The sequence below is a fragment of the Symphalangus syndactylus genome, chromosome 9, assembly GCF_028878055.3.
Source record: "Symphalangus syndactylus isolate Jambi chromosome 9, NHGRI_mSymSyn1-v2.1_pri, whole genome shotgun sequence".
NCBI classification, from domain to species: domain Eukaryota; kingdom Metazoa; phylum Chordata; class Mammalia; order Primates; family Hylobatidae; genus Symphalangus; species Symphalangus syndactylus.
This window is the reverse complement of record NC_072431.2, coordinates 110,092,136-110,119,545: the sequence shown is the minus strand read 5'-3', so window position 1 is coordinate 110,119,545 and position 27,410 is coordinate 110,092,136. Positions and strand designations below refer to the sequence as shown.

The window sequence follows — 27,410 nt, the reverse complement described above, 5'->3', positions numbered from 1 at the left end:
TACAAGAAGAGAATAATAAATGTCAGCTAAGTCCCAGAACCAGTTGCAGAACTACTGACTGTAACTTTTATCCCTATTCTCTTCCTTGTGAAATGTGTCTATTTTTCTGTTCTTTAACTGACTCCTCCTTTCTTTTATCCTCCTTTATTGCGTTCTTGAATATAGGTTGTTGTGGTGGTATTACTACTACTCAGCAAGATTCTGGTTTTACTTCTCATCTTGGGAGTTACCACCTTGACGTTAGGTATGGCTGTGTGACCCACTTTGGCCAGTGAAATGTGAACAGAAATGGCATATGTCACTTGTGGACAAAAACATTTAAGCAATAATTTCCCTGGCTGTCTTCCTTGACTGGAGCCACCATGGAAGCCTGTGTTGAGATGAAGAAGCATGCCAGCAGATCAAAACACTTGAAAACTTGAGCAGCCACATGGACTACAGCTGTGCTGGAGACTTGCCTGGACCCACAGCAGGCTTGGTATGCATGGGGAATAGAATTTTGTTGCATTATGCTCCTCAGATTTGGATGTCATTTGTTATTACAGCATTACCTAGCCTATTCTGACCAATCAGGTGTGTTGGTGGTGGTTACCAGGTGTTAGAAAATAGAGACGTAAGATTACAATAAAACTGCAGGGGGAAAACATGTCACCCCAATATCTTGGATTTAGAATCGGATGTTGCTATGGAATGAATTGTGTCCCCCGCAAATTCGTATGTTAAGTCTTAACCCTAAATGTGACTGTATCTGAAGATGGGGTCTTTAGGAGGTAATTAAGGTTAAATGAGGCTGGGTGTGGTGGCTCACACCTGTAATCCCAGCCCTTTGGGAGACCGAGGTGGGTGAATCACCTGAGGTCAGGAGTTCGAGACCAGCTTGGCCAACATGGTGAAGCCCTGTCTCTACTAAAAATACAAAAATTAGCGGGGTGTGGTGGTGTGTGCCTGTAGTCCCAGCTACTTGGGAGGCTGAGGCAGGAAGAATTGCTTGAACCCAGGAGGTGGAGATTGCATTGAGCCAAGATCGTGCCACTGTACTACAGCCTGGGTGACAGAGTGAGACTCCATCTCAGAAAAGAAGAAGAAGAAAAAAAGGTTAAATGAGTCATAATTCGATAGGTGTATAGACTTAGAAGAAGAGGAAGGGACCTCTCTTTGTCTCTCTCTGTCACATAGTAAGAAGGTGGCTGGCTGGTTGCAAGCCACAAAAAAAGCTCTCACCAGAAAGTGACTATCTTGGCACTTTTTTTTGAGGCAGTGTCTTGCTGTTGCCCAGGATGGAGTACAGTGTCATGATCACGTCTCACTGCAGCCTCAACCTCCCAGGCTTGAGAGTTCCTCCCAGCTCAGCTTCCCAAGTAACTGGGACTACAGGCACCTGCCACCACACCCATCTGATTATTTCTATTTTTTTTGTGTGTGTCTGTGTAGAGCCATTGCCCAGACTGGTATCAAATTCCTGGGCTGAAATGATCCTCCTGCTTTGGCCTCCCAAAGTGCAGGGATTACAGTCATGAGCCACTGCGCCTGGCCCATCTTGGCACTTTTGATCGTGGACTTCTTACCTTCAGAACTGTGAGAAAATAAATTTTTGTTGTTTAAGCTACATACTCTGTGGTATTTTGTTATGACAACCTGAACAGACTAAGATGAATGTGGTAATTTCTAAGGCTCTGAGTTGTCTGTCTTTGGGGAGGGGTGAATTTTTTTTGGCTGCATAAACAAAGGTGATACTATGTTAGGTGATACCCTTAATTTTCTAAGAAGTCTAGGATTTGGGAAGAAGGATGTATGTTGATCTTGGATAGCCATAGTGTGGACTCTAGAGATATTTATTATTATTATTTTCATTGCCCACAAAGTTAGACCCTTTCTGTGTTTGAGAAATTTCCTATTATATTACTCTTGGTTACTAGTAGACTTTGCGTTCCATCATAGAATCCCCAAAGGTCACATACTAATTTTCCCAGCGCCCTCTGCACTAGGACTTGGACACATGACCTAGGCTTTGCTAATCATAGGACTGTGAATAGGAAACTAGTAGTGATGTGAATGAATGGGGTTATTAGAGAATCCATTGTTGGTGGTGGTAGCAGTGGTGGTGAAAGTGATGTCTATTTTACAGGGGCAGCTGTAGCTATGATTCCAGAGGTGGCATCTGGCAGGCTGACCACCTAACACTGGTAAGGCTTGGGGCAATAGTACAAATGGAGGCCCACTATCTAAATATTTAAAAGGTAAAAATCAAGCTAACAAGTTGTCAAATAAAAAATATGTCTGTCTTCCTTACCTTGAGAAATATACTTTTTTTTTTTTTTGAGATGGAGTTTTGCTCTGTTGCCCAGGCTGGAGTGCAATGGCACGATCTCAGCTCACTGCAACCTTTGCCTCCTGGGTTCAAGAGATTCTCCTGCCTCAGCCTCCCAAGTACCTGGGATTACAGGCATGTGCCACCATACCTGGCTAATTTTTGTATTTTTAGTAGAGAAAGGGTTTTGCCATGTTGGCCAAGCTGGTCTCTAACTCCTGACCTCAGGTGATCCACCTGCCTTGGCCTCCCAAAGTGCTGGGATTAAAGGCATGAACCACCATGTCCGGCCCAAAAATATACTTTCAAAACAACTTGGAGGCTAGGTTCAAGTTGAGAATTCTTGAACTCCTTGGAGATCCATGATGGAATGAGGTGGTAAGGGGAGGGCCCATCACTAGCCCTCCACTTGTCCCTCTCCTCTTCCTATCCACAGTTCTATCCTGCACCATGAAGGGTCTCATGTGTCTGGGTGTAAATATTCCAGCCCCATACATACAAGTTCCCTCTACATTCCCTGCAAATAGCTACTTCTTGGCTACCCTCTGGACCTGGTAGTGTGTATATCAGTAACATAGTCTATCCTAGGAAGAACAAATCTGAGGAAGAGGCCCATAATGATATTGGAAGCTATTTGGGGGCATTTGGGCAGGAAATTCTCTGTTTTTCAATTCCTGAAATGTGGTCTAGAAGAAAAGAATGAGTTCTGGGTGGGTGCTCCCTTGGTCCTGTGGACTTTTTTTTCCTGTGTCCAGAGATATGATTAGAGGAGGGCCAGATCAGGGTCATCTAAAACATGGGATGCAGGGCAAGGGCCCCAGTTGTCTGGACATAAGCGTTGTCCTGGCCACTTGGCATCCCCTTTTGGTGGTGCCACCATGCTGTCTTGGAGGCCTGTCTGGACCATCTGTATGTAGTGTATGCTCTGGGAGTGGTTCTGGCTGCCTAGGATCACTTATTCTTGCTATTTTCTGCATCTTCCCAGGGTCTTTTTAATAAACTCCTTTTCTGTTGGAATCAGCCAGTGAGTTTCAATGGTGCAAGTAAGAATCCTGATCAACACTTTTGTTTATTTGCCTTTTGTTTTTGGAGGAGAGGAGGAAGCTTCATGAAGACCAAGACCATATCTATCTTGTTCACTATCAGCACCTAGAATAGTGCCTGGAATGAATCAGTGTTCTGGGTTGCAGACAGTGATGAGGCATCACTTTAGACATGAGGGGTTTTCCCAGGGCTGGAACCCTATGTGATGGCAGCGCTGAGACTCCTGGGGGCCCTGCAGAGTGATACCCTGGCACTCAGTGCTGCCATACCAGGAGCCATTTACGTAGGCTACAGAGAGGATGGTGCCCCCTGGAGTTGTGCAGTGCTGCTGTCCTGCCTGACAGGTTTAAGTGTTCCTGACAGTGGTATGGTTTCCTAAGAGGAATGGTGGCTTGATAGTAATGGGGGGACCTTGACCTTAATGGGTGTCCCGTCAGCAATGAGGACATAATAGGTATTGGGACATCCTGTCAGGGATGGGGGTTCCTCAACTGATGAGCACTTTACAGTGTTGAGGCCCTGACAGAAGGGCTGGCTTCCTCTTGGGAGAGGACCCTTGAAATGATGGTTTGACAGGAATGAGGTCGACGTGGTGATTGGGGTTTGGATGGTGTTAGGCTCAGATTTCCAGGGACTGGGATTCTGAGGTCAAAAGCCCTAGGAGATCTGGTTGTCCCAGAATGGTAGTGTTCCTGCAGCTGGGGCGAAAGCTTTCCCACCTCTGCCAGGTTGGAGCCAAGGGCGGCTCACATCTTCTGCATCCACCTGGAGCCACGGGGAAGACCCAAAGGCCCTAGAAGTAGGGTGGGGAGGCCTGATTCCCTCATCTACCCTGATCCTTAGAGGTCCTTGCTCTTTTCCTCCAACCCTGCCCTGCCTGCCCCTGGCCCCTTGAGAGATGGAAGTGTCCCCTGGAAATGGGCCTTTTGAGAGTTGATGCTGCCTTGCTGCCCTCAGATGCTTTGCTCTTCAGAGGTCCTCTGCCACCTGCTGATCAGACGCCTGGCCCCACTCCTTTCCAGGAGCCCTGCCTGTCACAAGGTTCCTTGTCCTGCCTCTCCCCCTACCCTCCAGATCCCCAGCACTGTTCCTACATTCCTCATTTCCTTTCAATATCACCAGGTCCTGGCATCTGATACTCCCCTGAGAATAGGAGTAGGGTGGGCATTGCTGTGGCCCAATCCCCTTCTCTACTCCTCTGTTGTTGGGAAAACTGACGTCTGAGTAAACTCCCTCTTTGAGGCTCTGGGGAAGCTGATACCTCTTCTACTGCAGAGGCCCAAGAAGCTGGAAGCCCTCTAGGGTGTGTCTTTGTGTCTGGGTTCAAGTGTTAGGACCCCACCTGTGGCCACCAGCTTCCTCTCTTGTTTTTTCCCCAGCTCTTTCTAGCAAGCTGAGCTTTTCTACCCCAAGTAGACTTCCCAGCCCCCAGCCCTCAGTCCAAGTGCTGCCCATCAGTCAGGCTTAGACTGCAATCCCAGCTTTGCCACTCACCAGTTGAGTTGACTTGGGAGGTCATTCTCCTCTGTGCTTCAAATTCCTTATATATAGAATGGTACTAATGATGCCTCATGGGATTGTTTGAGGATGCAGTGATGTAGTGCCAAGAAAGGACTCAGCTTGGAGACTTGCACATGGCCAGCACCCAAAAGTAGTGGCTTTCCCTATTCCCATGGGCCGCTTCTCCACATCTGGCCTTGCTGTACTGTTCTCCATTTGTAATTAGGAGATAGGTCAACTCAGAGAAGTGGCATGTGTAATAGTTCAGAGTAGATATTCTGGAGCCAAACTGCCCAGACAGGAACCCCAGCTCTGCCTTTTTTCTAGTTGTCCATCCTGGGCAGGTGACTTGACCTCTGTACCTCAGTTTTCTCAGCTGCAGCATAAGAATGGTAATAGCACTTAAAGCAGTGCCCAGTACCTGGTAAGCATTAGTGGTGAATTAGCTAATACTCAGAGCCATGTCCTTCCATGTGGACAAAGTCTCAGGGATCACCTAGGAAGTTATCTGACTGGAGAAATGCCTGCTGATTCCTACAGAGGGGCACTTGGAGGAAATTTCCCAATTAGGAGTCCTGAGCCTTCATGAAACTGTTATTTCTAAGGTTTTCTGGTGGTTTCTGAGTTTCCCGTAGCCTAGAAGGAGGGGGTGACATGGAGCTTGCCTGCCGAGAAGTTGAATATGAGATGATCAAAACATGATCAAAACCCTATGAAGCTGGCTGTGAACAAACGCTCAACCCACAACAGATATAGCCCCAGCTGTCTTGAGAACTGGATATGCTCGTGGTGGGGGGCGGGGCATGGTGGGAAAAGACCATGTTCAGTTCCATTTTGGTTAATCATATGTGTATTGGGGCTTATTTCATGCCAGACCCTGGCAGAGCAATGTTAGCAATGGAGTTGGATGAGGCCCAACCTCTCCCTCGGGAGCTCTCTCAACAAATAGGAAAGGGAACTTTTCATCCCCCAAAGGCTAAGAGCAACCTGAGCAGGGATGTCAGATAATTTTAGGGAGATATTGGCTGCTGAGATATTGGCCTTTAGGATGGGAAGTATCACCCAGCTGCAGGCCTTGAACCTGTAACAGATGCCATGTGCCCTAGAGAAGAAGGTGCCTATCTAGAGGCAGGCAACAAGGCCTCCACATCCTAACTGGGAAGCTAGGAGTCCACACCACTCCTCCAAGAGCTGACAATCTCTGATGGGCTCCTGGCCCAGCAGAACTCTGGATAAATGAAAATGCAACAATTGTCAGTGACTCACCGTGAAACAGGAAGCAGATGTTGATTAAATGGAGTCACAGTGCTGAGAATGTTTAGAGTGGGGCAGGATGCTCCGTTGCTCCAATTGCTCAGATTGCTGGGCAATTGTACCTGGCGGGGAGATAAGGGGTTAATACTCAGTGCCCAGGATGGGTTGGTGTGGTTGGGGGGTGGGAAAAAGAGGAAGGCAGAAAGCTAAGATGGAAAGCATTGGCTGTAGAAGGAGTGGGGAGGGTTGCATGCCAGCTCCCCTGGGACTCTGGTGTCCACGCCCTCAGATTTCCTCCAAATTCTTCATTTCCCAGGCTTCCAGGGTCAATTGAATCCAAGGCACTTCACTAGCTCCTAGATTATTTTCTCTTTTTATGAGCCTCAGCATCTCCTTTGATCTCAGAGGGTGGCCCCAGGGAGAGTTTTCTGGATGTGCAAGACTTTGTGGGGTATCTGTGCAAATGCTGGGGGTTTAGCATGAGAACCAAAGATTCAGTAGCCAAGTCTTTGTTTGGAAGGAGTCTCAAAAATCAAGGGCCTCTCTCCCATCTGACAAATGGGGAAACTGGGTCTCGGGGTGCAGAGTGGAAAAGGAACTTGCCCAGAGTCACACAATGAGTGGGGCAGAGACAGGATCATGGGACTCTGGCCCAGGCAGTGAATTCAGGATTTGCTCTATACCTCCTGGCGGCAGTATCATGGAGGTAGCGTCCAGGGGCCCCTGTCCTGGTAGCATCTTCTTCAAGGCTCCCACTCTCACCTGCCCTACTCTGTGTGTTCCTCCGATAGTCCAGAAAGATCACTTTTGTTGCTTCTGTGGCAGGCTGACTTCCTCTAAATGTCACTGGCACTGAGAAGGATTTCAGGCAATGTGCTCCCCTCCCATGTGCGTTTGTCCTCTGAGACACCAGCCTGCTGGGATGCAGGGCACGGGGTCCACAGCTGGGAGACCTAGAATGCCATGGCTGGCTGGCTTGGTGGATGGATGAAAGAATGGCTGGGTGGGAAGTGGGTGAGTGGACAGTTGGATGGATGGAGGTCTGATGAATGCAGAAACAGCTGAATGAATGGATGCATGGATGCATGAATGGATGGGTTATTGCAGCTGTTCTTGAAAACTATCCCTATCCCTCCCACCCACCTGGTATCCCAGGTGATTCTGAGACCTGGGATACCCAAGGTTTTGAACAGCTGCATCTGGGAGCAGAGGAGAGGAAGAGGATGTCATGCTCTCAGTGAGGAGGGGCTGCCACAACTCCCTCACCATTTCTCCCTTTTCAAGGCCTGCCCAGGCCTGGTTTTGTTACTGGCTGAGGTATACCTGATATAATGACAGCTCTCTTCCCAGGCAAGGGTGCTCAATCTGGCCTCCTTGCTGTTGTCTGACCCCAGTGGCACAGACTTGTCACTCCCAGCTGGAGAGGCCCTTAGAGAACACCATCTGGAGGCTAGCCTGCTTCCCCAGGGGACTTCTCAAGTACGAGGTGCTCACTCTGTACAGAGAAGCCCTGTGGGATGCTCCAAGAGTCACACGGCTCTCATCTCCTAGAGCTGAGATTCCTTTCTGGTCTCATCTGGGGAGATGTCTCTGGTCTCAGTGTTGCCTTTGAGCCCTGGAGCCCATGTAGACTGTAGGGGTGGTGGTAGGGCTGCTCTATGTGGAATCTCCTGTGCTTCCCTGGCTACTCCTTCTTCCACCCCGTGGGCCTCTCTCCTGTCTCTGACCTCTGACTCCCAGGTCTGTCTGTCAGTGTCCCTGAGAGGCATGGCCCCAGGATTGCAAAGATGGGGCTGGACCTTGCTCAGTTTGGCTGAGAGAGGAAGGCTGGCCTGGAGGTCAGATTCTGTATGGACAGGATGAACAGATGGACCCTCAGCCCCGGCTGCTGAGCCTTTCCTCACATATGTATTCATTCTCTAAACAAATATTTATTGAGGGACTGCCTTGTGCCAAGCAGCATGCTGGACACCAGAAAAACAGTGGAACCCAAAGCAGATGTGATCCCAGTCCAAGAACATGCACAAATTTGGACAAACCAGCAAATATAAGTCAGTGTGATGAATGCTGTGAGGGGCCACTGCAGGAGGCTACCTAACCCAGCCTGGGGTCAGGGAAGGCTTCCTGGAGGAAGAGGCATCTGGACCCAGATGGGAAGCCAGGTGGGCAGAGGAGAGAGAAGAGTGTGCCAGACCAAAGGAAGGGCATGGGTGGGTGGATATTTTCCCCCCAGGCAGTAGAGCTGGGCCCTTTGCCCCACTCCACCTCCCCCAGCCGTGAGAGCTGGTTCCCCACAACTCCCTTCCCCCTAGTGACACTGGACCCCTCAGACACCTGGATGCTTGAACACCTGCCTTGGAGAGCAAAGACTGGGAGGCATGAGACGCTGGCTTATTCAGGGAACTGACCCAAGCTTAGTGTCGCTGAACTATGGAAAGCAATGAGGCTGATCCTGAGAGCATCAGGTTGTTAAGTGGAGGTGAGCGAGGAGACCCCCTAGGCCACAGAAGAGAAAATAGATCCTGCCATTCCACCTCCCCCTTCCTATTCCTGTCCACCTGGCTAGACAGCAAACAGACAGCAGACAGATCTATGGGTGCCACGTGGCTTTTTTTTTTTTTTTTTTTTTTTAAGGCTAGTCAAGCAGTGGGAGTGGAGAAAGAACAAAGAAATCTGTAACGGGTTGTGATCAATTAGTTGTAAACACCGGGTGGCTTTATTGGTAGCATTGCAGTCTGGGGGTGGAGCAGCTTTACTCTGACCACACTCACCCTCTCGCTCACACTCACACTCACACACACCCCAGGCCCTGTCCTGGCTGGTCGGGTCTGGTGCAGAGGAGCTGGAGGCCTGGTCCTTCCTTCTGGTCCTTGGTTCCCCAGGTTAGGTAATAATTCACAATGCTTCACTCGGACTCCGGGCTCCCTCTGGCGCTGTCATGGGTTAACTGCTGCGGCGCTTCATCTAGAGGAGGAAGGAGAGGAAGGGTCATGGGCTGGAATCTTAGACAGGAGCTCAGAGGGAGGAGACAGGGCCAGGGAGGGCCAGGCTTGCCTTGGCTGAGGTCCTCTGCAGTCTCTGGATGATGCGTTCTACCCAGGGCTGGTCTGGGGGTGCACAGAGCTGGCGGCCCCTCAGTGTGGTGAACCTGGGGTGAGAGGCCAGAGAGAATGGAGCCCCAGAATCCGGCATGTCTGGGAACCTGTTTCAGGGATTTCCTTGAAGGGGCTGGGCTTGGCATGGAGAAGGGGAATAATAAGGTGGGAGTCTCAACAGGGGCTAAAACGGGAGATGAGGCTAGACACCCTCCCCACAACTCACACTACAGCAGGCACCCTGCAGCCATCCTTGATGAGAAGGTAGTGGAAGTTCCTCACGATGTACCCCGGGATGGGTTTCTGGGTCACAGACAGGCAGCAGTCTTCAGCATCATTGGTGCCACTCAGAGTTGGGGCTGGGATGGGGAAAGAAGGTGACAGGACACAGGGACCCTTGAGGGTGGCATGGCCATGGCCCTAGCTCGGATTGAGAACACCTGTGTGTGTGTGTGTGTGTGTGTGTGTGTGTGTGTGTGTGTCTGTGTGTCTGGTGGGGTGGGGGAGGAGTTAGACCTGGTATTCAGCCATTATGCACCAATATGGCTGTGGCTCTACTGGTTGCTAAATATATTGTCATACTTCTAAGCTGTTTTGTAAATAACCACTGCCCTGAGCCCCACAAATGACTTCCTGCTGCCCTGATCACCCCAAACTCTCTCCCAGGACAATCCAGCAAGTAAAGAGTTAATGCAGGTCACAGTGTGGGAGGGGCGTGGGGTGGGGTAGGCTGGTGTTAGGAGCCTTATTAATTGCTAAAATTTTTTAATATCAGCCTTGGCTTAGTGTCTGCCATTCTCCCTACCTTAAGCAAATCTCCTTCTGCCTGGGAAACTCAGGCAGCAGGAAATAGAGCTTGCAGAGACAGCCACAGCCATAGGCCCCAGGATGTGCTAAGAGACACACCTGCGCTGGGATTCAGGGGCACAGGGACACCCACACTTAGAGGCACACATGCAGGGACCCGCCAGGCTCACCAAAAAAAGCATTCGCTTGAACTCCCCATGTCCCTTACGTCCAGTGCCAAGCAATCTGAGATCTAGACATTACCCACTGCCAGCCCCCCACTGCCCCTGACCCTGACTCTCCCTTCAGCCTTACCTGGGGAAGTCCAGAGAACCAGCAGGCTGAGGGCCAGTAGCAGGGCCATGGAGGGTGAACAGAGGCAGGCCTACGGCAAATGTGTGAGCGCCAGCTGTCTGGGTGGGTGCAGGATCTGTGTGAGGCTGCAGGGCGACTGGGATGCAGGGGTGAAATGCAAGGTGTGAGTGATGCGAGGCTGGGAATGTGAGCCCTGCAGCTGACTCTTATTTATGGCCAGCGCCATTTCACTTTCTCTGCCTGAAATTCCCCTTCATGTCCCATTCTGTGATTCCCCTGTTACCCCCCTCTTTCTGGCAGAATCTCACCCTGCCCCCCCTTCTTCCCCCTGCGGTTGCCCTTTCCTTCTGCTTTCCTTGGCTCCTGCTCTGAGAACTTAAGTCTGCAGTCTGGCCCAGTAAAGGCGGCTGTGCACTGTTTCTCCAGAGAGAGGGATTGCCCTGTCATCCCACTGGTGGCATTTGCATCATCAACCATGAAGCTGGGGTTCAGAAGTGATGGTCAAAGGTGGGGGCCACAGTGAGGAACTGTGCTCCCTTCTTTAGGTTTATCCCTTGTCCTTACTGGTGCTTCTTTCTTGGGAGGCTGGTGGTGAAGAAGTCTCCCTGGCACCCTCAGGACAACCATGAGAGCCTGGGGTGGCCTCCAAGTCATCGCAGTGCCTGCCCACCCACCATGTGGGAACCAGTCCTTCCCTTGGGGCAAGCAGAGCTGAAAGACCAGGTACCTTGGGAGGAGGCCCAGGACCCCCATCCCATATCTCAGGCCTCTGGGGCTCAGCAAACCCTCCCCTTCCTCTATTTACCGTTTTCCTATGTCCAACACCTGGGTCAAAGGAACAGCTGGAGGGAGCCTGGCTTGGAATAGCCCCCTTCATTTTCCCGCTTTTCTCAGTCCTGGGAACCAAGAGGGGATTTCTAAGGAGAGGGGCTGGCCAGCTCATATTCAGACAAATCTTAAAATTTCAAGGAATCGGCCGATGGGGGAGGGGACAAGTGACTTCCCATCCCTATGAGAAAGGTCAGAAGAGAAGGCCTCGAAAGAGAAACTAAATATGAAACGCCCATTCACCCGTCGTCACCCAAGCCCTAGACCCTCTTTTGGATGCAGAGAGGGAGGTGGAGCATTTCTCTCTGAAATTTCTGACTTAGCTTCTTTCCATTCATTAATCATAATAATAGTAATGGTATTTTTGATTGTTTACTATGTGCTAGGCTCTATATCAAGGACTTTACCACTATTACCTTGCTTAACTTTCCCAAAACAATACCATTGATGTAGTTTTTCTTATTTTCACATTATTATTCTTATTTTACACATAAGGAACATGAGGCTCAGAGCACAAAGCCACACAGCTAGTAAGTACTGGAGCATGATTTGGACCCAGGTGTGCTCTAGGGTTTGCAGTCTTTTTTTTTTTTTTTTTTTTTTTTTGAGACGGAGTCTCGCTCTGTCGCCCAGGCTGGAGTGCAGTGGCGCGATCTAGGCTCACTGCAAGCTCCGCCTCCCGGGTTCACGCCATTCTCCTGCCTCAGCCTCTCCGAGTAGCTGGGACTACAGGCGCCCGCCACCACGCCTGGCTAATTTTTTTGTATTTTTAGTAGAGACGGGGTTTCACCGTGGTCTCGATCTCCTGACCTCGTGATCCACCCGCCTCGGCCTCCCAAAGTGCTGGGATTACAAGCGTAAGCCACCGCGCCCGGCCGGGTTTGCAGTCTTTACCTCCACCCTACACCGCCTGTCTGCCACTTGGTCATGGCACAGCGCGGGTAGTACACGGTGCAAAGGAGGGAGACTCTGCAGACAGAGTGCCCAGCTTGGGATTCAGATTCCACCACTTACTAACTGCGACAAGGTGAAAATTCTCCAGTCTCTGTATCTTAGTGTTCTTATTTGTAAAATGGGAATGGCAGAAGATCTACTTCTTAGGATTAAATGAGATACCCTGAGTAAAGCCCTTAGCTTAGAGCCTGATGCACAATAAGCTCTGTTAGTCATTGTTCTTCTTTTGTCCTTTTTTTTTTTTTTTTTTTTGAGACACAGTCTCACTCTGTCACCCAGGCTGGAGTACAATTGCGCGATCTTGGCTCAGAGCAACCTCCATCTCCCGGGCTCAAGGGATTCTCCTGCCTCAGCCTCCTGAATAGCTGGGATTACAGGCACCCACCATCACGCTGGGCTAATTTTTGTATTTTTAGTAGAGGTGAGGTTTCACCTGGTTGGCTAGGCTGGTTTCGAACTCCTGACCTCAAATGATCTGCTCGGCTCCGCTTCCCAAAGTGTTGGGATTACAGGCGTGAACCACCATGCCTGGCCTTCTATCCTTTTATTCAGGTATCCGTTCATTAATTCATCCATCCACCCCTCTTTGCATTGATCTATCCATTCTTCTGTCCGTGGTGGTTCTGGTTATTCTGTTTGCCCCAACCTATCCATTCTCCACTCTTCACGGCCCTGCTCTGCTCCCTGGAAGGCTGACCTCTGCAGATAGCATTATTCAGGGTTGCCTGCTCTCTGGCTTCTGTTTGGGGCTGGCCCATGGGAAGCAGCAACAGGAGATCAGTGGTGGAAGGAGAGGCTGGGGTATTAATTCCCCAAATCCTTCATCTTGCTGCAGTTCTGGCAGAGAATAATTTCCCCTGTGGCAGTTGTTCTCAAAGAGTAGCCTTTGGGCAGCAGCAGCAGCATAACTTGGGAGCTTGTTAGAAACACGAATTCTTAGATTTTACTTCTCACTTACCACATCTGAGACTCTAAGGATGGGGTCCAGCAAACTGCATTTTCACATACTCTCCAGGTGACTCTGATATGTGCTAAAGTTTGAGATCCCAATGAGCCTCAGGGATACCATCAAATGTACCTCATCACAGGAGTCTCAGGAGGAGAATAGAGAGAACAGGGCATTAAAAAAATTGAAGAAATAATGACAAAACATCTGAAATCTGATGAAAAGTATGAATATACATATCCAAGAAGTTCACTGTGCCCGGCCTGCTATGTTGTTATGTTTATCAGAGATCTTTGTTTCTTTGTGTGGCTGTAAGTTATTACTTTTTGTCCTTTTGTTTCATTCTGAAGGTCTCCCTTTAGCATTTCTTTGTTCGTTTGTTTTTTCTTTCTCCCTTTAGCTTTTCTTATGGGCAGGTGTACTATTAATGAAATTCCTAAGTTTTGTTTATCTGGAACAGGAGTTTGAGACCCGCCTGGCCAACATGGTGAAACCCCATCTCAACTCCTGACTCCTCAGCTACTCAGGAAGCTGAGGCAGGAGAATCCCAAGGCTCACCTTGGCCTCCCAAAGTGGTCTACAGATTGAGGCCCACTGGTCTACAGTGATCCTTTTGGGTTGCCTCCCTTCCATGGGTCTATCTCTATTCTTTTTTTTTTTTTTGATACAGAGTCTCAATATGTCACCCAGGCTGGAGTGCAGTGGCACAATCTCAGCTAACTGCAGCCTCTGCCTCCCACGTTCAAGTAATTCTCCTGCCTCAGCCACCTGAGTAGCTGGGATTAGAGGCACGCACCACCATGCCTGGCTAAATTTTTTTTTTTTGAGATGGAGTTTCACCCTTGTCACCCAGGCTGGAGTGCAATGGCACAATCTCAGCTCACTGCAACCTCCGCCTCCTGGGTTCAAACGATTCTCCTGCCTCAGCCTCCTGAGTAGCTGGGATTACAGGGACCCAACAACACGCCCAGCTAATTTTTTTGTATTTTTAGTAGAGATGGGGTTTCATCATGTTGGCCAGGCTGGTCTTCAACTCCTGACCTCAGGTGATCCACCCGCCTTGGCCTCCCAAAGTGCAGGGATTACAGGTTTGAGCCATCATGCCTGGCCTAATTTTTGTATTTTTAATAGAGACGAGATTTCACCGTGTTGGACAGTCTGGTCTCAAATTCCTGACCTCAGGTGATCCACCCACCTCGGCCTCCCAAAGTGCTGGGATGACAGGCTTTGGAAACACTGTTCCCTCCTCTTGCCCCTTCAATGGCTTCTCACCATTGCTACACCCCAACTGCCTATCATCCCATGTTGGTTCCTTAATCCTGACCCAATCTCTTAAATTGTCCCTTTATTAAAATCTTTCCAGTTAAATTTTTTTGAGTGTATGTGATATTGTGAAATATATACCTGGTCTTCATCTTCCTTGGAATCTTGGGAGAGATTGTGTCTTTTCTATGCTGATGCGATAACTGGTGGCTGGGGGCCTCTAGACAGCCTCTGGATGGGAGCCAGTCAGCAGAAGAACCAGCCACATGGTTAGAGAGTTGGAACATTCTCTAACATTCTCTAGTGGTGGGGAGTCCCACCCACTCCCCACCTCTGGGTAGGGGAAGAGGGGTTGAAGCTTGAGTTGATAAACCAATGGCTGATGATGTAATCAATTATACCTAGGTACTGATACTTCCATTAAAAACCCCAAAGTACTAAGTTGGGGTAGGGGCTTCTGGATAGCTGAAAACATGGAGGTTCTGGAGGAGGGTGCTCAGAGAAGGCATGGAAGCTCCACACCTTTTTTTCCCCATACCTCACTCTGTGAATCCCTTTCATCTGGCTGTTTATCTGTCCTTTGTAATATCCTTTATAATAAATGGGTAAGCATAAGCAAGTGTTTCCCTGACTTTTGTGAGCTGCTTTAGCAAATTAATTGAACCCCAGGTGGGTTGTGGAAACCTTATTTATAGCTGGTCAGTCAGAAGCATGGGCCACACTCTGTGCTTGCAGTTGGTATCTGAAGTAAGGGGGCAGTCTTGTGGAACTGAACCCTCAACTTGTGGGATCTGATGCTACCTCCAGGTAAATGATGTCAGAATTGAATTGAATTAGGGGACACCCGTCTGGTGTCCACTGAGGAACTGTCTGCCAGAGAATTTCTTGGTGGGGAGAAATCCCCCCACACTTATGGGTAACCAGAGGTCACATAAGTATTGAGTGGTGAGAGGGAGTAGAGAGTAGGGAAACATGGTTTTCCCTGTATCCTTGAGTGTGCTATCTGTTTCCTGCCAGGGTCCTCACTGATATAATTGGTAGTACCAGGACATAGATTCCCAAAATGGGATTCTAGGATTGGCTTGCCCTTGATGAGGGCATGGATGGTCTCTGTGCTTGGGAAAAGAGGACACAAGTAATCTGGAGCACGTAGAAGCATCACGGTCACTTAGACTATCACTCGTGAGGCATGGATGAAATGTTGGAAGTCAAGACATTAGGAGATAAAGTACCTGAGGCAGTTACTTACTATGGCTACAAATGATGATTGCAAATGGTGATTACTATATTGTTACTATAGTACTACATTGAGGCCAGAACCTCACTGGCCATTTCTGATTTTAGTAAAATTCCAATAAAAAAGATAAGGTTAGGCCAGGCACAGTGGCTCACGCCTGTAATCCCAACATTTTGGGAGGTTGAGCGGGGCAGATCACTTGAGGTCAGGAGTTTGAGACCAGCTTGACCAACATGGCGAAACCCTGTCTCTACTAAAAATACAAAAATTAGCCAGGCACGCTGGTGGGCACCTGTAATCCCAGCTACTCAGGGGGCTGAGGCAGGAGAATTGCTTTAACCCTGGAGACAGAAGTTGTGGTGTGCAGAGATCATGCCATTGCACTCCAGACTGGCGACAGAGCGAGACTCCATCTCAAAAAAAAAAAAAAAAAAAAAAAAAAAGGTTAGACCATGAACTTCTAACTCAAATGAAAGTCTTAAGGAATGTTTATTGTATGTGGCCACATGACAGATATGGCTGAGGATCAGATCCAAGACCCAAGTGTCTTGGATTCATGTCTGAGTGATGATGCCCTTATCCTAGAATAAGGGCACTGTTGGGAAGGCATAGGACTCTGAAACTCGGAATGGTGACATCTGAGCAGAGATGAACAAAGCTGAGAACTTTGGACCTTCAGATCCCCCTGAATCTTCCTTGGTGGTAGAAGATAATTCTCCCTTCCCCTGTAAACCATGAAGGATCCAACCTTCCCTTCCATTAGATAATAACTCTCTGGCAAAGGGCATGCCTTTTCTCCTCAGGACCCACCCTGACCAGCCCTCAGAGTCTCCAGGCCTGTACTACAAGTTTAATCCTAACATTGTCTAGACAGGAAAGTACAGGATGTGCTCCAAGAGCAAGAGTGTAGGTGCTGGGAAATTTGCAGGAACTTGTCAACTTGTCCTGGGAGAATCCCAGGAACCAGTGAGGACAAATTTATTGCTATAGGTGTTCTCATGTAGGATTTGGGTATCATTGTGTTAATATTAGCTGAGCACCTGGGAGTTGTGCTAATATTCTGTTGGGTTGATTCCTGGAAGTCTGGATTTGACAGTGGCCTGTGATCAGTGAGGTTGAGGTGCTAGAACCTCGCTGGCCTGTTGTAGAACACTGCTCCTCAAACTTTAATGTGTGCATGATTCACCTGGGAGAATCTTATTAAACTAGATTCTATTCAGTACGTCTGTAGTGAAGCCCAGAATGTTTCATGTTTCACATTCACAATTTTTTTTTTTTTTTTTGAGGTGGAGTCTTGCTCTGTCACCCAGGCTGGAGTGCAATGGCATGATCTCTGCTCACTGCAATCTCCACCTCCTGGGTTCAAGCGATTCTCTTGCCTCAGCCTCCCAAGTAGCTGGGATTACAGGCACATGCCATCACGCCCAGCTAACTTTTGTATTTTTAGTAGAGACGGGGTTTCATCATGTTGGCCAGGCTGGTCTTGAACTCCTGACCTCAGATGATCCACCCACCTCGGCCTCCCAAAGTGCTAGGATTGCAGGCCTGAGCCACCGTGCCCAGCCTTCACGTTTCACAAACTTTTAAATGATGCTGATGCTGTGGTCCTTGGACTATACCTTGAATAGTAAAGTAGAGGAAGAAGTTCAAAGGTTAGAAATGAATGTTGAAATTACCTATTTTGTACACCTCCAAAGGGTCCAGAAAGATACTTTCTTCTTCAAGGCAGCAAGAACACATCAGTGAGGGGAATGCCAACTCTTTGAAAAGCACTGTGTGACTTTTTTAATAGGCTAGAGATGAGGTTGTGAGATGCTCTCTTGGGACTGGGCAGCCTTATTTCAAGGTGAATGATGGAATTCTTGCGTGGTAGAGGACAGGTGTTACCACCTAACCATGAGTGATAAGGTGAGTGAAATTACTATGAAATCTGTAGGGATGAGTGGTAATCATGTGCTTTGCCCCATAGGAATATGTGGTGGTAGCTAATTAATCATGGTGTTCCTAGTAATGAAATAGATGGACCGCTTACTGGTGTTCTACTTGACCCATACAAGTGGAAAAATTCTAGACCTTGTAAACAGAAACTTGATTTTCAGGTTATATTAAGGATTTACAGTCTTACCCAGTTCCTAGACTCAAGCCAATTTCCCAGAACTGAATCCTCTTGATTGGGTGGGAGGCTGGGAGATCCTGGATCTCTTTCACAGGCGGATTCCATAAATCTTTCTCCTAGTCGGTGTTTTTCAAGATGTGGTGAAATTTCCAGGCTATGGAGATGGGGACAAGCTGAAAAATAGTCATCTAGGGCATAACGTTAAAGAGCATTTTGGATTTTAGAGGCACTATATACTGTATTTATATGTACTACTGCCAAATGTACTGCAAAATATACTACTGCAAAATGACTGGATATTGCATAAAGGCTCATAAAGGTGACAGTTTTTTTTTTCTTTTTTGAGACGGAGTTTCACTCTTGTTTGCCCAGGCTGGAGTGCAATCGCGCGATCTCGGCTCCCAGGTTCAAGGGATTCTCCTGCCTCAGCCTCCTGAGTAGCTAGGACTACGGGCATGCACCACCACACCTGGCTAATTTTGTCTTTTTAGTAGAGATGGGGTTTGTTCATGTTGGTTAGGCTGGTCTTGAACTCCGGACCTCAGGTGCTCCACCTGCCTTGGCCTCCCAAAGTGCTGGGATTACAGGCGTGAGCCACCGTGCCCAGCTGAAGCTGATAGTTTTGAATGAGGTCCAGGCTCCAGGGAAAGTTGCCCTGCTGCTCTGGCTGAATGACCCACAAATCCAGTGAACCTCATGTTGTCTGTGGCAGATAAGGGTGTGCTGTAGGAGCCCTAGTAGGAGAGTTAAAGCAAAGAATCTTAGCGTAGTGGAGTAAGGCCATGCTTCTTCTGCTAACAGTTCTTTTCTATTTGAAAAGCAGTTCTTGATAGGTCTTGGGGCCCTGGTCTAAAACTCAGATTACAGTTCATCCAGTGACAATGTGACCTAAGGGTGCTATCTAAGCAAATGATATAGTTGGATGTGCACAGCAGCATTTATTATGCAATGAATTGTATATATGAGATCAGACCTTGAAGTTTCGGAAGGCACGAACAAAAGCATGGCCAGATGGCTCGGACTCCTACCTGTGTTGTTTTCTGCTTCTTCCTCTGATTACACAGCTTCATGGAGAGGTTCTCTACAAACAGTTAACAGAGGGTCTGTAAGGTATGCTGGCATTAGCTGGAAGAGACAGCTGACTACAGCCCCAGCCAGGGCTGGTCCTGAAATACAGTGGTTAAGGCAAGTCCTCTCAGTGGGCAGAATTTGGGGCAGTACATTTAGTGTACACTTTGCCTAGAAGAAGAGATGGTCTGAGGTTTGGAGCTATACTAATTCACGTGCAGTGGCTGCCTACAACAATCCTGCTCTCACCTCTGTAAGTGGTCCCTTCACTAAATTCTTTTCCATTAACCTTTTTTGAGCATGCCATTTGTTTCCTGCCAAGATCCTAAATGACACAATCATATAGTGTAAAGCTGGCGGAGAGGTTTTAATTCAATTTCAACACCATCTGCCTGGAGTGCCTGTTGGGAAGGACCCTGAGAATCAGCAAGAAAGGGTGAAATAATGAAATAATAATAAACAAGGCATTTGTTACACATTCATTCAATAAATATTTATTGAGGGCCTCCTATGTGCCAGACACCGTTCTTGGCACTGAGATACAGCAGTAAGCACAGCAGATACACGTTCCTGCTCTTGCAGAGTTGTTATGCTAATGAAAGAGACAGACAATAAGCAAACAAGAAAAATCTATACCATCTCAGATGGCAATAAGTGCTATGAAGAAAAATAAAGAAGGCAAGAGGGATAGGGAGTATTGAGGGAGGGTGTTATTTTAAATAAGGCCGTCAGGAAAACCCTTACTAATAACATTTGAGCAGAGAGCTGACCTGAAGAAGGTGAGGGAGAAATCCATGCAGAGGTCTGCGGGAAGATGTTCTAGGTAGAGAAAACAGCAAGGGCAAAGAGGCAAGAGTGTATCTGAGGAATATCAAGGAGGCCAAAAGGGGAGGGTGGTAGGAGATATACAGTCAGATAATAACAGGGGCCAGATAACACAGGGTTTTGTAGGCCATTGTTATGCTCTGCTGAGTGAGATGTGGAGCTATTGGAAGGCATTGAACAAGTGTGACACGATCTGACATAAACTCTTTCTAGCTGTTGAACGGAGAGTAGACCAAACTGGTGCAAGAAGGGAAGCAGGGAGACCAGGGTGGAGGCCGTTGCAACAATCCAGGGAGGAGATGATGGTGCGTGGAGTTTGTGAGAAGTGCTCAGATTCTGGAAACAAAGTAGAGCCAATAGACTTTGCTGAGGGGTTCAGCATAGGATATGAGAGAAAGAAGAGGAGAGAATACTGCAAGGTTTTTGACTTAAGAAACTTGGATATAATTTTAGTTAACAAGATGAGGATGATTGAAGAGGAGTGGGTTTGTGGGGAGATCAGGACCCTGGTATAGACTTAAGTTGAAGCTGCATGTTGGGCGTATTAATGGAAATGTGAAGTACGTAGCTGGGATGAGTCTGGAGTTCAGGGAAGAGATTCTAGCTGAAGACACAAATGTGGGAGTAAATGGATGGTATTTAAAGGTATAAGACAATGAGGTCACCAAGAGAGTGAGTGTAGATAGAAGAGGTCCAAGTTCTAAGTCCTGGGCCTCGCCAACATGAACAGATCAGGAAGAGAAAGAGGTGGCAGTCAGGGTGTTACGAAGGTACCCACTATCATGGCAAAAAGGGAAAGGACACAGGCCCGGTTGGTGAAGGGTTTAAGACACCTACCCACAGCTGTTGGTTTAGATAATCCAGTGGGGGTGGGGGACTGGAGGTCAGGGAAGTGTTTGAAACAGTTTCTGACCACAGGTACAGAGGCATCAACGCTACGTGCTTCGCCTTGTTCAACCTCTTCCCAGCCAAGTCGTCTATACATGGTTCTTGGTTCAGCCTGAGCTTTGGGAATCTTGTTCCAGCTCAGGGCAGATCAACCCACTCAGCCCAACCTAGCCTCACTCTCTGTCAAGGAGCCTGCCCAACTTCCGTGCTCCCAGGTCTGGCCAAATCCCTGCCCCAGGGGTAGGAGATCCTGAATGCGGGCGTACTAGCCATTGGGGCAGGGGAGTCAACCAAGTCCGTGGTGGGGGTCGGGGTGGGTGAATGATTGTAGGGAGAGGACTCTGACTAGATGGTTAGTGTATGTCGCATGCATGAATGTGCGTTTCCCGAACTGTGTCTGTGGGGCCGTGCGCGACTGGGGCACGTGTGCGGATGTGTGTCCGCGCCCGTGAGCGTGCCCATGCATCTCCCCTCCTGGGCCTGCAGGGGGCGCTCCGAGCCTGGGAAGGGAGGCTCTGGAGCGGGGCGCGGCTGCGGCAGAGGGGTAGGCGCATGCGGCTGTGACCCCGCGAGCTCCTCAGAGAGGCTGCGGTGCGTGCGCGTCCGAAGTCCCTGGGCCTAGAACAGCCTCTGGCGCCCTCCCGGCTCCCTGGCCCCGCCGTCCCTGGGGTCCCCGCGCGCGGGCCGGGCGTATTGGGGGAGGCTCGGGCTGTGGGTGGTGCCCGCGCCTCCGATGACCTGGGACGACAGTTACCCCGGGGCAGGGCACCCCCCGTCCCGCCAAACCCCCGCCACCCAGGCCCCCGAGCCCCGGGGGTCCTCTGCGGGGCCGGCCCAGCCCGGTGGCCGGGGGAAGGCCCGGGTTTGTCGGCGAATATGAGGCATTTATCTTTCCTTCCCACGCCCCAAATATTCCCGTTTTACCCAGAGCCCGAGGTGCCCAATGTTGAAGTCTTGAAATAATTACTGTTTGGCTTAAAGGCTGAAGGAGGCTTCACATCACCTCTGGCACTTCCCTCACACCCGATAGATATCTTACAGCACTCATTACGGGGCCAACGCTAAGAAAGGTTTCCTTATTCCACGGAAATGTATTGAGAGGCTAACCGTGTGCGAGGCGCGAGGCTGGGGCTGGAGGATGAAGGGCTATAGCCTGACATGGGCGGAAAAGGAACTTGTCTTGCCCATAAGTGGACACAGGGAAACGCGCAACCTTTGGCCTAGAATGAGACACGTGTGAGAACAAATCGTAAAAATAATTGAAAACAAATTGGTCCTAGAAAGATGAAGGAAATGAGAATAGAAAATTCAACCCCCACGCCTGTTTTCCTTTAGCAGACAGAGGACTGCTGCCTCCTGGTGGCCGAGCAGGGCAGTGAGCGCCTCCCAGCAGGCGGAGGCTCACAAAGCGCAGGGGATACTCCGAGCAGAAGCTGGCGCTGGCAGCTTAGGCCTTCACAAGTGCTGTTCAGTTATTCTCTTAATATTGGATTGAAATTTATTATTACCACAACCCATGATTCTAAAGCAAAAGTCTCAAAGAATATGGTAACAGAGTTTCTCTGGGGTGTTTTCGTTTGCTGCCAACTGAGAAATGGTTGTCTTGAAGAAAACAGAGCTTTCAGCCTCTTGACATAGCAATAGACGTAGGTCACCAAGGTCTTAAGGTCATACAATTCCCCTTAAAGTAGGCACTACTAGAAGAATTACAAATATAGGCCTGGCACAGTGGCTCATGCCTGTAATCCTAGCACTTTGGGAGGATGAGGCTGGAGGACCCCTTGAGGCCAAGAGTTGGAGGCTGCAGTGAGCTATTACTGCACCACTGCACTCCAGCCTGGGCAACAGAGCAAGAGCCTGTCTCAAAAAAAGAATTACAGATATAGGCGTTAGAAAAAAAGAGAGTTGGCAATTTCAGCATCCATAAAAATGGTAATCCAGCCCAAGACTGATGGCAAAGGATAGAAACGTTGATGACTTTAACAAAACAGCATTATTTTGTCCCCAGATACAAGGAGAAGTAATGCCTGGATGTGAGAAAGAAAAAGAACTTCACAAAGGATACCAGCTGAAGCTTAAGACGTAGTTCACAGGTAAGTGATTACAGCTGGGAAACAAATTAACATCACCTTTCATAGACAACAAGTGAGAGACCCCACCCCTCTGACTCTCACTAGGTCATTTGGCATGGTAGAGGATACCTAGTGTGTCGTTCTGGTAGCCCCATAATTAAAATTTTTTTTTTTTTTTGAGACGGAGTCTTGCTCTGTTGCCCAGGCTGGAGCGCAATGGTGTGACCTCGGCTCACTGCAATCTCCTAGGTTCAAGCAATTCTCCTGCCTCAGCCTCCCAAATAGCTGGGATTACAGGCATCCACCACCATGCCTGGCTAATTTCTGTATTTTTAGTAGAGATGGAGTTTCACCATGTTGGCCAGGCTGATTTCGAACACCTGACCTCAGGTGATCCACCCGCCTCGGCCTCCCAAAGTGCTGGGATTACAGGCATGAGCCACTGCCCCTAGCCCATACTTTTTAATTTTTAAAAGAAAGGTATCAAAAGAAAGAACCCAACAGTTGTTGGTAATCACAGCCCTCTGAAAGGATATCATTAATGAGTAGGAATTGTGGCCAGCCAAAGTGTGGCCCAAGTATCCTGAAGGGAGGGCTTCTTAAGAAACCTAGTTGCTTACTCTAAAAAAAGTTTTTTTGTAGGCTACTTTGCCTATGGAGTAACTATTCTTTTATTCCTCTACTTTCTTCATAAACTTGCTTTCACTTAAAAAAATTTCTTGTAATAAAATGTAGAGACAGCGTCTTGCCATGTTCTTCAGTCTGGTCTCAAACTCTTGGGCTCAAGCCGTTCTCCTACCTCTGCCTCCCAAAGTGCTGAGATTACAGGTGTGTGCCACCACGCCTGGCCAACTGCTTACTTTGGAATTGGTCGCAGGTTTATAGGACTAACTGAAGCTTGTTTGTTTTTCACTGCAGCCTCTTGAACGCCGGAGTTCAAGAGATCCTCCCACCTCAGCCTCCCAAAGTGCTGGGATTACCGGCATGAGCCACGGCTCCTGGCCTGAAGATCTATTAGCTCTAATTTTTTGTTTTATAAAGATGGGGTATTGCTCTGTCACCCAGGCTGCAGTGGTGTGATCATAGCTCACTGCAGCCTTGAACTCCTAGGCAATCAAGTGATCCTCCCACCTCAGCCTCCAAGTCGCTAGGACAATAGGCATGTGCCACCGTGCCTGGCTAATTTTTTCTTTTCTTTTTCTTTATTTTTGTAGAGACAGGGGTCTTGCTTCGTTGCCCAGGCTGGTCTCAAACTCCTGGCTTCAAGCCATCTGCCCGCCTCAGCCTCCCAAAGTGCTGGGATTATAGGCGTGAGCCGCCATGCCTAGCTAGCTGTAATTCTTTACTAGTCCCACCTATCCTCTATATCTGTATCAAAGAAGCCCTTAACATACTGACAAGGAAGGAGTGAACCAGGAGAAGCAGGAGGAGATTCTGAGGCAACACTGACAAGTGGGAGTCAGCCCATGATTTCATTAGTGTGTGTGTGTGTATGTGTATGTTATCATTTCATGGAAGAGATAGTGGTGAAATTATTTAAAAACATGGTATGGCCAGGCGCAGTGGCTCATGCCTGTAATCCCAGCACTTCGGGAGGCCAAGGTGGGAGGATCCCTTGAGCTCAGGAGTTTTAAGACCAGCCTGGGCAACATAGTGAGACCTCGTCTCTACAAAAAATGAACAAAATTAGCCGGGCGTGGTGGTGTGTGACTGTAGTCCTACCTACTCAGGAGGCTGAGGTGGGAGGATTGCTTGAGCCCAGGAGGTTGAGGCTGCAGTGAGCTGAGATTGCGCCACTCACTTTAGCCTGGGTGACAGAGCAAGACCCTATCTCAAAAAAGGAGCAAATAAAAACAACAAAAATACATGGTATTAATAATCTTCTGGATGACACTGAGGAGGACTCATTGTTAGAAAATAGTGATAACTCACTTTTAAAGCAATAAAGTGCTTCTGTGGTTCTGTGATAAAGAACAGTCAGGATTACAGGGATTACAGTGAGTTTTCATCCGCCTCCCGGGTTCAAGCAATTCTCCTGCCTCAGCCTCCCGAGTAGCTGGGATTACAGGCCCCTGCCACAATGCCCGGCTAATTTTTGTAGTAGAGACGGGGTTTCACCATGTTGGCCAGGCTGGTCTCGAACTCCTGACCTCATGATCCGCCTGCCTTGGCCTCCCAAGGAATGAAGGTTTTGTAGATTTTAGAGATTTTGCTTAAGGAATGAAGATTTTGTAGATTTTAGAGATAATTCATATTTAGGATTTTTTTTTCTTTTTACATTTCTAGTAGAAGTCATTAATTGTTTCCCTGTTGGATACTGGCATATGAATATTCAGTAAATATGAATTTTTACTGTATTCATGAATAAGACATTAGAAATCCTTCATATTTATAATTTTATTTTATGCTTTGTATCTATTTTTATTGAAATATTTACGTGTCTCAGCAGTAGTTGGAAAGTTACCTTTATCTCCTCTCCTATTTGGGCTCTTGTGGGTTTATTCCTTTATTTTATTTTTAAAATTAATTTATTTACTTTGAGACAGGGTCTCTCACTTTTTAGCCCAGGCTATATGGCTCCCAGGCTCAAGTGGTCCTCCCACCTCAGCCTCCTGAGTAGCTGGGACCACAGGTACACACCACCAGACCGGCTACTTTTTTGATTTTTTGTACAGATGAGGTCTCATTGTGTTGCCCATGTTGGTCTCAAACTCCTGAGCTGCAGTGAGCGTCTTGGCCTCCCAAAGTGTTGGGATTACAGGCGTAACCCACTGCACCTGGCCTTGGTTTATGCCTTTACACGCATATATGCACCAAAAAAATTTACTGTAGTTTTAGTCGGGGCTTGGTGAGAAGTGAAAATAAAGGCATGTGATTAATTTTCCATCCCTACCCTGAACTCCCATTTGTTTTAAAATTTAATGGTGTTGATCTTTAATGATTTATGTTTTATGATTTTATGACTTGTTTAAGAAACTCTTTTTGGCCAAGCAGAGTAGCTCATGCCTGTAATCCCAGCAATTTGGAAGGCTGAGGCAGGTGGAGCGCTTGAGCCCAGGAGTTCAAGACCAGCTTGGGCAACAGAGTGAGACCTGGTCTCCGTCTTATTAAAAAAAAAAAAGTTATTTTATACCTCGAAGTTATAAACACATTCACCTATATTTTCTTCTACGTATATCTTAAACATTATGTTTTGAATCCATCTCATATGATGAAGAATTTGAAAGGCAATCTCAAGATAGAGGTATTTTAAAATGTGAAGGGCATTAGAACCTTTAAGAAAAACAAAAAGATGGCTGGGCGTGGTGGCTCACGCTTGTAATCCCAGCACTTTGGGAGGCCGAGGTGGGTGGATCACGAGGTCAGGAGATCGAGACCATGGTGAAACCCCGTCTCTACTAAAAATACAAAAAATTAGCCGGGCGTGGTGGCGGGCGCCTGTAGTCCCAGCTACTCGGAGAGGCTGAGGCAGGAGAATGGCGTGAACCTGGGAGGCGGAGCTTGCAGTGAGCCGAGATTGGGCCACTGCACTCCAGCCTGGGCGACAGAGCGAGACTCCGCCTCAAAAAAAAAAAAAAAGAAAAACAAAAAGATGAATGACAAAGGAAAAGTGAGCTGCTTTTGTCTGCAGAGAACATTTATATAGTCAAAATAATGTAATATGTGATAATACATATTATGTAATAGTAATCCACAATAATATAAACTGTAATTATGATCTAAATATGATAATATAATCATGATCTAAATATCATGGTATGACTGTATTTAGAGGATGCAGTGACAGGAGAGGAGAGTTGGCAAGAGAGTTAAATCTTCACTTTTTATAGTAGAAAGTCATCTGGTAATGTTTAAAATAGGTAAATCAAGAAACAGAGGTATAGGCAAAGTACTTAGACATATGGCACTAAGAAATAGCATAAGAGTTAAAGTTGTTGGAAATGATGTTATTCAGAATAAACCTTTTGGTACTTTTGGATATATTTTTTAACTGTGAGTGTGTATTATGTGATATTTTTTGAATTATGCATCAAGGGAATAAGAGAGAAAAGAGAAAGAACAGGACAATGTTGTCAAAGATGAAGGCAGACAAGGAGAGTGGCCACTCATGATCTGATGGAATAAATAATATATTGCATGCTTACTCAGAGCAGGGCTTGAGACAGATACCAGGCATGCAGGTGTGGCAGGAGAATTTAGTGAAATAGAGAGTTTTGTTTTTTCTGCCTATGTTTTTCTTTTCACTATAGAGTAGGCAAGAGTTTTGGCAGGGCTGGGAGTGATGTCCAGATGTCAAAGTGAGCCTGATGTCAAAGGCCTTTTGTAAATGTCTTAAACCAGGGGAAAATGCCAGGCATAGAGGCTCACACCTGTAATCTCAGCAACTTGGAGCCTGAGGCAGGAGGATCCCTTGAGCCCAGGAGTTTGAGGTTACAGTGAGCTATGATCCTACCTTTGCACTCCAGCCTGGATCACAAAGCAAGCCTTAAAAAAAAAAAGTCTTAAAAAAAAAAAAAAGTAAACTTGTAAACTTGGGGAAGAGGTTATGCCCTGGAGGGGCTGAGGAGAGGGAGAGAATTCTTTATGACTGCGAAGGGATTAGTGTGTACATCCAGCCAGAGTGGGCACTGGGCTCTAATTTCTGTCTGTGATGGGGCAAGTGACAGGACTGTTGAGTAGATGGCTTCAGGGAGTATCTGGGGAGGTCAAGTCCAAGCCCAGAGGCTGTCATATCTGAATTCTTATGTCTCAAATGTGGAGTCTAGGACTTGAAGAGATATACCTGCTGGAACCACAGGGGTCAGAACGCTCACTGGTGAGACTGATGTCCAATGATGGGATGGTGTAGGAGGCAGGTAGGAGGCCTCCCTTGGGACTTGAGGTTTCTGTGACCTTTGCGTAACCCTTGGC

General features: G+C 47.9%; 1 protein-coding gene and 1 long non-coding RNA gene across 6 annotated transcripts in view; one reads left to right on the top strand and one right to left on the bottom strand.

Annotated features, from left to right (window-relative positions):
- The window catches only part of LOC129490257 (uncharacterized), an 80,492-nt gene that overhangs the window by 14,727 nt on the left and 38,355 nt on the right, over window positions 1–27,410 (top strand). The window contains exons 5-8 of one of the 2 annotated variants that reach the window (XR_010113746.1): window positions 166–478; window positions 1,432–1,575; window positions 2,126–2,183; window positions 22,436–22,520. This is a non-coding gene — a long non-coding RNA (uncharacterized lncRNA). Of the gene's footprint in view, window positions 1–165; window positions 1,576–2,125; window positions 2,184–22,435; window positions 22,521–27,410 lie in introns of both variants that reach the window. The other variant, XR_010113748.1, reaches the window with a different exon arrangement.
- CCL19 (C-C motif chemokine ligand 19) lies at window positions 8,790–21,552 on the bottom strand. Of its 4 annotated transcripts, none has more exons than XM_055293965.2 (9): window positions 21,535–21,552; window positions 18,675–18,727; window positions 17,656–17,800; window positions 13,043–13,176; window positions 11,108–11,198; window positions 10,303–10,438; window positions 9,428–9,560; window positions 9,161–9,254; window positions 8,790–9,070 (listed from the first exon to the last, which is right to left on the bottom strand). In XM_055293965.2, exons 6-9 carry the CDS (start codon window positions 10,349–10,351, stop codon window positions 9,050–9,052), a joined length of 297 nt encoding a protein of 98 aa, XP_055149940.1. In that variant the 5' UTR covers window positions 10,352–10,438; window positions 11,108–11,198; window positions 13,043–13,176; window positions 17,656–17,800; window positions 18,675–18,727; window positions 21,535–21,552; the 3' UTR covers window positions 8,790–9,049. The 4 variants fall into 4 exon arrangements, with proteins under 4 accessions (XP_055149940.1, XP_055149939.1, XP_055149942.1 ...); XM_055293964.2 differs by lacking the exon at window positions 21,535–21,552 and adding an exon at window positions 21,395–21,450; XM_055293967.2 differs by lacking the exons at window positions 11,108–11,198; window positions 21,535–21,552 and adding an exon at window positions 21,395–21,450.

What these genes read in the sequence shown, in the direction of transcription:
- CCL19 (XM_055293965.2), bottom strand. Translation starts at nt 10,351, where the DNA reads ATGGCCCTGCTACTGGCCCTCAGCCTGCTGGTTCTCTGGACTTCCCCA. An exon ending in TGCAGGGTGCCTGCTGTAGT is followed by an intron (nt 9,255 to 9,427) that starts GTGAGTTGTGGG and finishes CTCTCACCCCAG; the next exon opens with GTTCACCACACTGAGGGGCC. An exon ending in TGCAGAGGACCTCAGCCAAG is followed by an intron (nt 9,071 to 9,160) that starts GCAAGCCTGGCC and finishes TTCCTCCTCTAG; the next exon opens with ATGAAGCGCCGCAGCAGTTA.